Consider the following 13827-nt stretch of genomic DNA (forward strand, 5'->3'; position numbering starts at 1 on the left):
GCGAGCTGCGAGCGCAGTGGGCGGGACGGACGGCGGTGGCTCTGTGCTGCGCTGCGCTTACTGGGCTGGGCCGGGCAACGGCGGTGACGGAGACGGCTGCAGAGGCCGAGGCGCTGACCGGGTCGTCAGCCGCCTGCTGTGGTCTCTAGCAGCCTCTTCGCGCGGCCAGCATTCCCCGGGCGGCGTCTGGCCGTGGCGCTCAGCCTGCTAGTGAGCTGCGGTGGGCACACCCTGGCGCGGCGGCGGCAGACAGGTTAGAGTGGGGGAAGGGGCAGGCGCGGGAGCCGCTTGGGGCTAGAGAGGCAGCCCGAAGCCAGGCAGTCTCCAGCCATGTCCGACGAGACGTCGGCCACCACTTCGTATGAGAAGTTTCTAACCCCCGAGGAACCCTTCCCCCTTCTGGGACCCCCTCGCGGGGTGGGCACCTGCCCGAGCGAGGAGCCAGGTTGCCTGGACATCAGCGACTTTGGCTGCCAGCTGTCCTCTTGTCATCGCACCGATCCGCTCCACCGCTTTCACACCAACAGGTACGAACTGCCGCTGAGGGCAGGGGCGAACTGCTCACACCCCTGCCTTAAGCTGGAGAACGCCAGGTCCCTCCCGTGCCTGGATGTCCACCTCGGGTCTGCGCTTCCTTTCGTCCCCTCCCCCACCTTCCTCCGACCAGCGCTCATTCCCTGGCTCCTTCCCTCTCCCCCTCCCTATGTTCACCCCTGCCCTCCGATTTTCCTTTCTGCTGGCATTTTACTCGCTCTCTTTTCCGATTCTTCTGACCACAGCGACTCCTCCCTTTCCCTTCTTGCCTCATCTGTACCCTGAGAATTCCAAATCCCCACCCACGATTTTAAGATGCAGCCCTGTTTCCATCCACCTGAAAAAGTTTAACCCCTTCCATCTCCCATACACTCTAGAGTAGATTTCGGATGACTCAAAGTCAATCTATGGATCTTTTGAAAAATGGCACTTTTAAAACTAGAATCTTCCCTTTCCCGATTTTTAGCCTGTCTCACAGCCCAGTTCCCACCCCCCCCCCCATTTTTTTGGTGAAGCTCTAGAAAACCAGGCCGTTCTTTTTTTCCTGTCCTTATGAACTTTTGCTTTACCACTTTAGGCCCTGCCAAAATGTATAAGCTTAGATCTGGAAGGTTCCTTCATGTAGCCTATCCCTTGGTTTGCTCCCCCAGTGGAGGGATGGAGCTACGCTTAGGATGGGCTTGCTTTTACAAATTTATTTAGAGGGTGCATCTCCTAACTGATTTTATTGGAAGGAAGATTGTTCTGGAGAATTCCATCACACAGGCATTTAAGTATTATACCAAATGTGGGGATTTAAAGATGTTGTATACAGAGGTCCAACCTTTAATAAAGGTGGATATTGGGAGATACATACCAAAGCCTGGGAGGGTGTGTGGGGAACAAGGGAGATGGAGAAGGGTTCAGCTATGGAAAATATTGGAGCTGACTTAAGAAGTCTAGTTCTGATTTCTGACCCACAACATGAGCATGAACATCCTTCCACATTTTGATGTCTTTTGCATACCCCATGCTTCTTAAATCAGTCTGCAGATTTACTGAGTACAAAGAGTGTATAAAACATGATTCTTACCTGAAAGAAATGTATAGTCTGGAAACGTGTTACATTTGAAGAGTATCATCAGTATAACACATTTGAAAAGGAAGTAGTAGTAAATTTGTTACGTCTTTTCCAAATCCTCATTACAAAACTGAGGAAACTGAGGCCCAGGAGGAAAGACTGAATTTAAGGTCATAAAACTGAGTTAGGCAAAGCCAAGATTATTTCTTTGAAGTCAGTGATGAAACTTGGAACAGAACTAATGGCTCAAATGTTATAAATGGTTGTTACAGTTTCTTACACTAACTCACAGAAGCCTATTTAACCCAAGATGTGATTATAACATGAATGTAATCTGTTTATGAAATCAAGTGTCTTAGGATTGTTTGCACTGGAAAATGATATAAAAGAATACTTTTGCACATATTTGGTATTTAAGTTTTTGCAGCATTGGAGCAAGTCATATACACAGGAAGTGAAATGATTTCAGAATTGGCCTGCTCTGATGATGAGGGAAAGGGAGTGGAGAAAGAGGCTGAGGGTAAGCACTGCCAAAACGGGTGGGGTGATGAGGAGTGAAACCAGGAGAATAATATATTTCTTACAGCTTGTTCTGTTCTTTTGCCTCCTCCCCATTTTTGTTCTTGTGTTTTTCTATTCCTTTTCTTAGAGACGGAAGTAAGGTCAAGGTTGTTTTCCAGAATGGGGCAGTTATGATAGAGGGGGAGGTTATTGTTCAGCCCCAGTTTTTCTAAGTCAGACATTTTTCCTAGTTACTGCCTACTTTTCAGAAATCTCCATCTCATACCCTACTTTTCCGAAGGCTTGGAATGGCAGTACTGGTCTAATGTATTTTGCTCTGTACCCTTTCCAACAGGGATTAGGGCAAGCAGAATTAGCAATGTTTACATCCGATGATGTTTCTGCCCTAGGCTACCTTTTCTTTCTTTCTTTCTTTCTTTCTTTCTTTCTTTCTTTCTTTCTTTCTTTCTTTCTTTCTTTCTTTCTTAATCTGTCTTTAGAAAGCCTTCTCTCCATTTATCCTCAACAAAACTGCCAAAGCATTATGTTTTATTTTTTATTTTTTCAATATATGAAATTTATTGTCAAGTTGGTTTCCACACAACACCCAGTGCTCATCCCAAAAGGTACCCTCCTCAATACCCATCACCCTCCCTCCCACTCTCCATCAACCCTCAGTTTGTTCTCAGTTTTTAAGAGTCTCTTATGCTTTGGCTCTCTCCCACTCTAACCTCTTTTTTTTTTTCTTCCCCTCCCCCATGGGTTTCTGTTAAGTTTCTCAGGATCCACATAAGAGTAAAAACATATGGTATCTGTCTTTCTCTGTATGGCTTATTTCACTTAGCATCACACTCTCCAGTTCCATCCACGTTGCTACAAGGGGCCATATTTCATTCTTTCTCATTGCCATGTAGTACTCCATTGTGTATATAAACCACAATTTCTTTATCCATTCATCAGTTGATGGACGTTTAGGCTCTTTCCACAATTTGGCTATTGTTAAGAGTGCTGCTATAAACATTGGGGTACAAGTGCCCCTATGCATCAGTACTCCTGTATCCCTTGGGTAAATTCCTAGCAGTGCTATTCCTGGGTCATAGGGTAGGTCTATTTTTAATTTTCTGAGGAACCTCCACACTGCTTTCCAGAGTGGCTGCACCAGTTTGCATTCCCACCAACAGTGCAAAAGGGTTCCCGTTTCTCCACATCCTCTCCAGCATCTATAGTCTCCTGATTTGTTCATTTTGGCCACTCTGAGTGGCGTGAGGTGATATCTGAGTGTGGTTTTGATTTGTATTTCCCTGATGAGGATCGACGTTGAGCATCTTTTCATGTGCCTGTTGGCCATCCAGATGTCTTCTTTAGAGAAGTGTCTATTCATGTTTTCTGCCCATTTCTTCACTGGGTTATTTGTTTTTCGGGTGTGGAGTTTGGTGAGCTCTTTATAGATTTTGGATACTAGCCCTTTGTCCGATATGTCATTTGCAAATATCTTTTCCCATTCCGTCGGTTGCCTTATAGTTTTGTTGGTTGTTTCCTTTGTTGTGCAGAAGCTTTTTATCTTCATAAGGTCCCAATAGTTCATTTTTGCTGTTAATTTCCTTGCCTTTGGGGATGTGTCAAGTAAGAAATTGCTACGGCTGAGGTCAGAGAGGTCTTTTCCTGCTTTCTCCTCTAGGGTTTTGATGGTTTCCTGTCTCACATTCAGGTCCTTTATCCATTTTGAGTTTATTTTTGTGAATGGTGTGAGAAAGTGGTCTAGTTTCAACCTTCTGCATGTTGCTGTCCAGTTCTCCCAGCACCATTTGTTAAAGAGACTTTTTTCCATTGGATGTTCTTTCCTGCTTTGTCAAAGATTAGTTGGCCATATGTTTGTGGGTCTAGTTCTGGGGTTTCTGTTCTATTCCATTGGTCTATGTGTCTGTTTTTGTGCCAATACCATGCTGTGTTGATGATTACAGCTTTGTAGTAGAGGCTAAAGTCTGGGATTGTGATGCCTCCTGCTTTGGTCTTCTTCTTCAAAATTACTTTGGTTCTTCGGGGCCTTTTGTGTTTCCAGATGAATTTTAGAATTGCTTGTTCTAGCTTCGAGAAGAATGCTGGTGCAATTTTGATTGGGATTGCATTGAATGTGTAGATAGCTTTGGGTAGTATTGACATTTCAACAATATGTATTCTTCCAATCCATGAGCATGGAATGTTTTCCCATTTCTTTGTGTCTTCTTCAATTTCCTTCATAAGTTTTCTATAGTTTTCAACATACAGATCTTTGACATCTTTGGTTAGGTTTTATGCTTCTTGGTGCAATTGTGAATGGGACCCATTTCTTTATTTGTCTTTTTGTTGCTTCATTATTAGTGTATAAGAATGCAACTGATTTCTGTACATTGATTTTGTATCCTGCAACTTTGCTGAATTCACGTATCAGTTCTAGCAGACTTTTGGTGGAGTCTGTCGGGTTTTCCATGTAGAGTATCATGTCATCTGCAAAAAGTGAAAGCTTGACATCATCATTGCCAATTTTGATGCCTTTGATTTCCTTTTGTTGTCTCATTGCTGATGCCAGCACTTCCAACTCTATGTTAAACAACAGCGGTAAGAGTGGACATCCCTGTCGTGTTCCTGATCTCATGGGGAAAGCTCTCAGATTTTCCCCATTGAGGATGATATTAGCTGTGGGCTTTTCATAAATGGCTTTTATGATCTTTAAGTATGTTCCTTCTATCCCGACTTTCTCAAGGGTTTTTATTAAGAAAGGGTGCTGGATTTTGTCAAAGGCCTTTTCTGCATGGATTGACAGGATCATATGGTTCTTCTCTTTTCTTTTATTAATGTGATGTATCACGTTGATTGATTTGTGAATGTTGAACCAGCCCTGCATCCCAGGAATGAATCCCACTTGATCATGGTGAATCATTCTTTTATATGCTGTTGAATTCGATTTGCTAGTATCTTATTGAGAATTTTTGCATCCATATTCATCAGGGATATTGGCCTGTAGTTCTCTTTTTTTACTGGGTCTCTGTCTGGTTTAGGAATCAAAGTAATCCTGGCTTCATAGAATGAGTCTGGAAGTTTTCCTTCCGTTTCTATTTCTTGGAATAGCTTGAGAAGGATAGGTATTATCTCTGCTTTAAACGTCTGGTAAAACTCCCCTGGGAAGCCATCTGGTCCTGAACTCTTACTTGTTGGGAGATTTTTGATAACTGATTCAATTTCTTCGCTGGTTATGGGTCTGTTCAAGCTTTCTATTTCCTCCTGGTTGAGTTTTGGAAGAGTGTGGGTGTTTAGGAATTTGTCCATTTCTTCCAGGTTGTCCAGTTTGTTGGCATATAATTTTTATAGTATTCCCTGATAATTGTTTGTATCTCTGAGGGATTGGTTGTAATAATTCCATTTTCATTCATGATTTTATCTATTTGGGTCATCTCCCTTTTCTTTTTGAGAAGCCTGGCTAGAGGTTTGTCAATTTTGTTAGTTTTTTCAAAAAAACAACTCTTGGTTTCATTGATCTGCTGTACAGTTTTTTAGATTCTGTATTGTTTATTTCTGCTCTGATATTTATTATTTCTCTTCTTCTGCTGGGTTTAGGCTGCCTTTGCTGTTCTGCTTCTATTTCCTTTAGGTGTGCTGTTAGATTTTGTATTTGGGATTTTTCTTGTTTCTTGAGATAGGCCTGGATGGCAATGTATTTTCCTCTCAGGACTGCCTTTGCTGCGTCCCAAAGCGTTTGGATTGTTGTATTTTCATTTTCGTTTGTTTCCATATATTTTTGAATTTCTTCTCTAATTGCCTGGTTGACCCACTCATTCTTTAGTAGGGTGTTCTTTAACCTCCATGCTTTTGGAGGTTTTCCAGACTTTTTCCTGTGGTTGATTTCAAGCTTCATGGCATTGTGGTCTGAAAGTATGCATGGTAGAATTTCAATTCTTGTATACTTATGAAGGGCTGTTTTGTGACCCAGTATATGATCTATCTTGGAGAATGTTCCATGTGCACTCGGGAAGAAAGTATATTCTGTTGCCTTGGGGTGCAGAGTTCTAAATATATCTGTCAAGTCCATCTGATCCAATGTGTCATTCAGGGCCCTTGTTTCTTTATTGACTGTGTGTCTAGATGATCTATCCATTTCTGTAAGTGGAGTGTTAAAGTCCCCTGCAATTACCACATTCTTATCAATAAGGTTGCTTATGTTTATGAGTAATTGTTTTATATATTTGGGGCCTCTGGTATTCGGTGCAGAGACATTTATAACTGTTAGCTCTTCCTGATGGATAGACCCTGTAATTATTATATAATGCCCTTCTTCATCTCTTGTTACAGCCTTTAATTTAAAGTCTAGTTTGTCTCATATAAGTGTGGCTACTCCAGCTTTCTTTCGGCTTCCAGTAGCATGATAAATAGGGCTCCATCCCCTCACTCTCAATCTAAAGGTGTCCTCAGATCTAAAATGAGTCTCTTGTAGACAGCAAATAGATGGGTCTTGTTTTTTTTATCCATTCTGATACTCTATGTCTTTTGGTTGGCGCATTTAATCCATTTACATTCAGTGTTATTATAGAAAGATACGGGTTTAGAGTCATTGTGATGTCTGTATGTTTTATGCTTGTAGCGATGTCTCTGGTACTTTGTCTCACAGGATCCCCCTTAGGATCTCTTGTAGGGCTGGTTTAGTGGTGACAAATTCCGGGCTGGTTTAGTGGTGACAAATTCCTTCAGTTTTTGTTTGTTTGGGAAGACCTTTATCTCTGCTTCTATTCTAAATGTCAGACTTGCTGGATAAAGGAATCTCGGCTGCATATTTTTTCTGTTCAGTACATTGAAGATCTCGTGCCAATCCTTTCTGGCCTGGCAAGTTTCAAAAGAGAGATCAGTCATGAGTCTTATAGGTCTCCCTTTATAAGTTAGGGCACGTTTATCCCTTGCTGCTTTCAGAATTTTCTCTTTATCCTTGTATTTTGCCAGTTTGACTATGATATGTCGTGCAGAAGATCGATTCAAGTTACGTCTGAAGGGAGTTCTCTGTGCCTCATGGATTTCATTGCCTTTTTCCTTCCCCAGATCCGGGAAGTTCTCAGCTATTATTTCTTCAAGTACCCCTTCAGCACCTTTCCCTCTCTCTTCCTCCTCTGGGATACCAATTATGCGTATATTATTTCTTTTTAGTGTGTCACTTAGTTCTCTAATTTTCCCCTCATACTCCTGGATTTTTTTATCTCTCTTTTTCTCAGCTTCCTCTTTTTCCATAACTTTATCTTCTAGTTCACCTATTCTCTCCTCTGCCTCTTCAATCCGAGCCGTTGTGGTTTCCATTTTGTTTTGCATTTCGTTTAAAGCGTTTTTCAGCTCCTCCTGACTGTTACTTAGTCCCTTGATCTCTGTAGCAAGAGATTCTCTGCTGTCCTCCATACTGTTTTCAAGCCCAGCAATTAATTTTATGACTATTATTCTAAATTCACTTTCTGTTATATTATTTAAATATTTTTTGATCAGTTCATTAGCTGTTGTTATTTCCTGGAGATTCTTCTGAGGGGAATTCTTCCGTTTGGTCATTTTGGATAGTCCCTGGTGTGGTGTGGACCTGCAGGGCACTTCCCCTGTGCTGTCTTGAATAACTTGCGTTGGTGGGCGGGGCTGCAATCAGACCTGATGTCTGCCCCCGGCCCACTGCTGGGGCCACAGTCAGACTGGTGTGTGCCTTCTCTTCCCCTCTCCTAGGGGTGGATTCACTGTGGGGTAGTGTGGCCCATCTGGGCTACTTGCACACTGCCAGGCTTGTGGAGCTGGGGATCTGGCATATTAGCTGGGGTGGGTAGGCAAGGTACACGGGGGCAGGAGGGGCAGGCTTAGCTCGCTTCTCCTTAGGTGATCCACTTCAGGAGGGGCCCCTCTTCCGTGGGCCTCTCGTCTGTGCTTGGCTCCAGGAACTCCGTTCTGCTAGTTTCTGGTGGTATTCTGGGTTAGTTAGGCAGGTGTAGGTGGAATCTAAGTGATCAGCAGGATGCGCGGTGAACCCAGCGTCCTCCTAAGCCACCATCTTCCCCACACTCCCCCCTAGGCTACCTTTTAAATCTTTTCTCATTTTGGACTCTTCTGCATTCCTAGCCCTCCTCAAGATGGCATTTGAGAGGACCATATAATTCCATATACTTCAGTTCTTCTCAGAGAGAAGCAAACAGCTAAGTCATGTGTGTAGGCAAAGTTTAGTTTACAGAATTCTTTTATTTTGAATTTGCATGTGTCACTTTTTTTCTTCACATCACCAGTTCAAGCAACAATTCAAAACAGATATGAATAGTTGAGTACTGATGTTCTTCTTTGGGTTTAGTCATTATAAAACACATTTTATTGGAAATAAAAAGCTTGTTAGTTGGCAGATACTTGATTTACGTTTATTTTGCTTCTTCCTTGTTACCTGATGAGAAAACTGTGGAGATTGTTTGATATCGTTGATAGTATCTGATGATGACAGTTTTGTGCCTGCTCATTTACCTGACTCTGGGCTATATTTGAAATCTTTGTTAGCCAAGGGATTCAAGGCACTATTATTTATTATCCCTAAGTTTGAATGTTTGTAGTGTTCATATTAGAGTCACCTGAGACTTCAAATGGCATGTCACTACTCTACATTTAGTGGAAAATTACATGAACACAGCCACTTTCCTAAGAAATCACACTTTCCTGGGAGTATCTTTTAGGATTTTATGACCGAGTTGGGTTTGTCTGGAATTTTGCTTAGAATAAAATAAATTTTAAGAAACTTAATTATTTTTTTTAGTTTAAATGTTAATACAGAATATATGTGGTGTTTATGACATTTTTCCTTGGTTTTGAGACAGGATTTTTCTGATGTAATTGTTGGCATTTGTCCATGGCACTCTCCACCATTATCAAAAAAGGATGTCATTTACAAAACTGAAAAAATTAAGATGATATTGGTTGGTCCTGGAATTAAGTTGAAGGAGATTAATATGAACTACTCGATGTGTTATTCTCTTCATCTTTTAGTATTACATCAGTACTTAGACATTGCACAATTGTGAAAAGCATGTGGGAGGACGGTGCCCCACTTTTGTACACCCTATTGGCAGAACAGGAAATGAACTATCGTATAAAGCTATTATTTGGTTATGTGATTACCCAGAAGAACCCCAATACTATTGTGTACCTTTTGTACTCCCCAGTTTCCCTATCTCAATATAGAATTAACAGTTGCAAAACAGCTGTAAGTTGCAGGTGGGAGAACCACACTCCGTGAAGTAACAGATTATAGAGGCAGGTGGAATTTAGTTTGGGGACTTCTTGAGACAAGTTGAGAATGGGGATCAGGCTTGGGAGAAGTATCCAGGCTAGAAGTGTGGATTTGGGAGCATTCAGAACAGAAATTCCAGTAGCGTCTTAGGAGTAGAACTGTGGGTTACAAAGGTTGAAAGAAAAAGGAACTTTTCAATTAATTTAGCAGGGAAGGGAAAGAGAGGAGATATAATAATTTGAAAAAAAGGTGACGGTTTCTTCATTGTTGTTGTTTGCTTTGTTTAGTTTTTCTTTTCCAAGAATAGAGCTTTTAGCTCTTTAGGAGCAGCCCACAGGAAAGGGAGAAATTGAAAATGCAAGAGAGTGTGGGATGACAAGAGATGGATGGGTTGAACTCAGAAGCCCAAATGGAATAATTAACCTTAGACATGACATGGAATGTTTTTTGCTTCCGAGGCTGTGGAGAGGGTACCACGACAGTTGAGATTGCTAGGAGGAGAGTTAGGAATTTGAGTGAGTAGAGTAGCTAGCAGGGTTGTATCACCTGCTCCTACTTGGGACCTTAATGGCCTGTGCTGCTCCAAAGGTGTAGCAGAGGTCAGGAGTGGCTGTATGGGGTTTTTGGCAGATAAGCCTTGCAGATAAATGTACTTGGCTTTACTTTTTTTAAATTAAAATTTGGACAGCAAGCCTTGTTATTAATCCATTGGGATTAATAAACTCCCAATAAACTTCATTGGGATTCTTTTCAACATTTTTCTTTTAAGATAGAAAGTCTCCTTTGTGAATAATTTTATGATTATAGCTAGGATCTTAGTATTAGGTAGCTTTCTCTTAGTGGAATAAGATGTAGGGGCTTTGCAGGTTTGAATAGTTCAGTGCTGACTGAGCACATGCACACAGTGGTCATTCATTACATATTTGAAGTCACACTTAAATTTTTATTATAAAATCTCATTTTAGAAAATTGGCATATGCAAAACTGTAGGGATCACCTATGATCCCTTTCAGTAAAGAAAACAGCTATCAACATTTTGATGTTGTTACTTTTAATATTCTTTTTATGTTCATATGTAATTTTTAAAAATCAGGATCAGGTTATATAAAATTTGTGACCGGGTTTTTGCACTTACATTGTGAGTGTTTTCCTTTTTAAAAAATAATCTGAAATATAAATTTATTGATTTTAAAACACCATTATTTAGATATGTTATTTAATTATTCCCCATATTTGGGGACCATGTCTTTTCCCTTTATTGGCTATTATAAATGATATTGTTTGGACATGTTTGTACATACATTTTTTTCCAAATTTCTATTTGAGGAAGTGATAGATTCCTAGAGGGGCAATTACTGAGTCCAAAGGAATGAACTTCTTTGAAGCTCTTGATATATGTACAGTACCAAATTGCTTTTTAGGAAGATTATGCCAATTTAACACTCCCACCAGCAGTGGATAAAAAAGTACTATCTAGTTTGTTTTTGTTCACATTGCCTTAAAGTAATAATAAAGATAATATTTGGAAATTAGAAGATTAGAATTTTTAAAAAATCTCTAGTAGTAAAAATACTAATTTTCTGTTTTGTAAATGATTGGTTTCAAGTATGAACCCACTTTTACTGCCACTGTTAATTACAAGAAAAAAGAGAAAAGGCTTCTAAGAATACCAGAATCCTGTTAAATCTGTTATAAAGTCATGGACCTGGAAAATTGAGAAACATACTGATTTTGCCCTACGGTTAGAACACAAAACCAAGCAAATTCCTGACTGCCTTGTCAGTGATCCAAACATTAGATTATTAAATCTAGCATAGTTTTTTTTAAAAAGGAAAGCCATTATTACTCATGGAAGGAAGCACATTTCTGCAGAATTTTTGCAAGCTCAAAAGGAATTCTCATTAAAAACAATTACCTAACAGCTTTTCCTACCACATAACACAGTACGTGGCACATAGAAGATGCTAGCTAAATGTTTGTTGAGTGGGTGAATGAAGGTTTTAAAAAGTCACATGCAATTTGAAGACACAAAAGAAAAAATAATTTGCCCAGAATACAGTATAGGTACTGGTTTACTAGGTCTAGGACAAATCTTGTGATTGCCATTTTATAGCTTTTATATTGCCTTATAAACTATATTAACTTGGTTAATTCTGCTAGGTTTGTTGATTTTTTGAAAAATGAGGATACTGCCTGCCTAGGAGGCATGTGATGAATCTATGTAATATTACAGGGTATTCTAAGATTGTTAGATGAATTAGATTTTTGCCTATTTATAAAAGCTTGATGACATCTGTGTTTATATTTACTGAACTATAACAGTTTAGAGACTGTGTGTCTGTGTCTGTTTTGATGCTATAAAATTGTCAGATCGCCCAAATTTTGTAAATCAAGAACTTTGAAATTAAGATTAGTCGTACAAAGTGGGGAGGTAAAAAATGAAAACCACAATTCAAGAAATAATGGATTTAATGAGGGATGAGAAACAATCTTAAGTAAGTAACAGGCTTTTCTTCAGGAGGTAATTATTTCAGTATCTTATTGGTATCGGATGTACTAAATCATTATCTTAAGGATTAATTCCCTAGGCTACTGCCAAAACAATGAAGATTACCTCCTTAATAGTATAAAGCTAGTGGAAATTTACAAAAGAAAGCAGACTTGTATATTTTGAGACAAAAAAAAGTAACCCTGCAATAAATACCACAGACAAAATGTTAATGTTGCTAATGTATTAAGAACTCATAAAATCAATAAGGAAAACATTAACACATACAAAAACACTAGAGCAAAATAGTTAATAAATGTTTTAGAATTTGATCTTGCCAGTAATTAAAGAAATAAAAATTGATATAAAAATGTGTTTTTTTTCTATCATATAGGTAAAAATTTTGAAAATTCCACTGCTGTTAAGTTTGTGGTGAAATGAGCACTTTTTGTATACTGCTTTGGGGATTGTAAATTGGTGCAGCTTTTCAGAAAGGTCTTTGGCTAAGTATGATATGACCTTCAGAAATGTTCATATTCTTTGACTCAGTACTTTCCTTTCAAGTAATCTATCTTTAGAGATTAAATATTTTGATAAATAGTTATAATCAAAAAAGAGTTGACCCCCCAAATGGAAACAGCCTAAGTATTACTGAAGGAATAAGATTAAATAAATTATGATACTTTTTAATCAGTGGAATATTATATAGGCATTAAAATGTTTTCAAGATAGGGGAGCCTGGGTGGCTCAATCGTTTAAGCCTCTGACTTCGACTCAGGTCATGGTCTCATAGTTTGTGAGTTTAAGCCCTGCATTGGGCTCTGCGCTGCCAGCTCAGAGCCTGGAGCCTGTTTTGGGTTCTGTGTCTCCCTCTCTCTCTATTCCTCCCTGCTCATGCTCTGCCTCTCAAAAATAAATAAACATTCAAAAAATAAAAAAAAATGTTTTCAAGTTATATATAATAGTATCCTGCTTTCTATACTTAACATATATATGATTCTCTCTCTCTCTCTCTCTCTCTCTCTCTCTCTCTCTCGCCCTACCCCACTGATGTGCGTGTGCTCTCTCTCCCAAAATAAATTAAAAAATAATAATAGCTACCATGTATTGAGCACTTTTTATGTCTGCTAAGTGTTCCATATGCATTCTTATATAATGTTCCTAATAACTGTTTCTTAAAGATGAGAACACAGACTTGAGGAGGGTATATTTTGCTTAAGATCAAGTAGTAGTAGTAGTAATCAAATGATAGAGCAAGAATTTGAACTCAGTCTGACTTCAAAGTGTATTCATAACTACTATGCTAGAAGTTTTGATTATAGATGAAGGTTTTACTGTATTCTTAATTTAAATACAATCTTTAATATAAATATATATATTTATTTATTTTAGAGAGAGCATGAAAGTGAGGGAGAGTGGCAGAGGAAGAGAGAATTTTAAGTAGACTCTAAGCTCAGTGTGGAGCCCGATGTAGGGCTGGATCCTAGGACCCTGGGGTCATGACCTGAGCTGAAATCAAGAGTGGAACTCTTAACCGACTGAGCCACCCAGGCTCCCCTAAATACAATTTTCTTTTAAAATGTTTTATTATAGGGGCGCCTGGGTGGCGCAGTCGGTTAAGCGTCTGACTTCAGCCAGGTCACCATCTTGCGGTCCGTGAGTTCAAGCCCCGCGTCAGGCTCTGGGCTGAGGGCTCAGAGCCTAGAGCCTGTTTCCAATTCTGTGTCTCCCTCTCTCTCTGCCCCTCCCCCGTTCATGCTCTGTCTCTCTCTGTCCCAAAAATAAATAAAAACGTTGGAAAAAAAAAAAAATAAAATGTTTTATTATAAACATTTTCAAATACAAAAATTAAAGGGACTAGTGTAATGAACCTCATACCCAGCTTCAACAATTATTTGCTACGACAGTGTGCTTCATATCACTACTCATTCCTCAAACCCTTCTTATAATTTCGAGACAAATTCCAGATATATTTCATTCATAAATGTTTTA

At 39.6% G+C, this 13827-nt stretch overlaps 1 protein-coding gene across 2 annotated transcripts in view; it reads left to right on the plus strand.

The window, feature by feature from the left end:
* Window positions 1–13827, plus strand: part of FAM199X (family with sequence similarity 199, X-linked) — a 31020-nt gene continuing 17193 nt past the window's right edge. The window contains exon 1 of one of the 2 annotated variants that reach the window (XM_027053360.2): window positions 1–527. In XM_027053360.2, coding sequence (XP_026909161.1) covers window positions 331–527 — 197 coding nt within the window. In that variant the 5' untranslated portion in view covers window positions 1–330. The remainder of the gene's footprint in view (window positions 528–13827) is intronic. The other variant, XM_027053359.2, reaches the window with a different exon arrangement.

Source organism: Acinonyx jubatus, chromosome X (assembly GCF_027475565.1).
Source record: "Acinonyx jubatus isolate Ajub_Pintada_27869175 chromosome X, VMU_Ajub_asm_v1.0, whole genome shotgun sequence".
NCBI lineage: Eukaryota > Metazoa > Chordata > Mammalia > Carnivora > Felidae > Acinonyx > Acinonyx jubatus.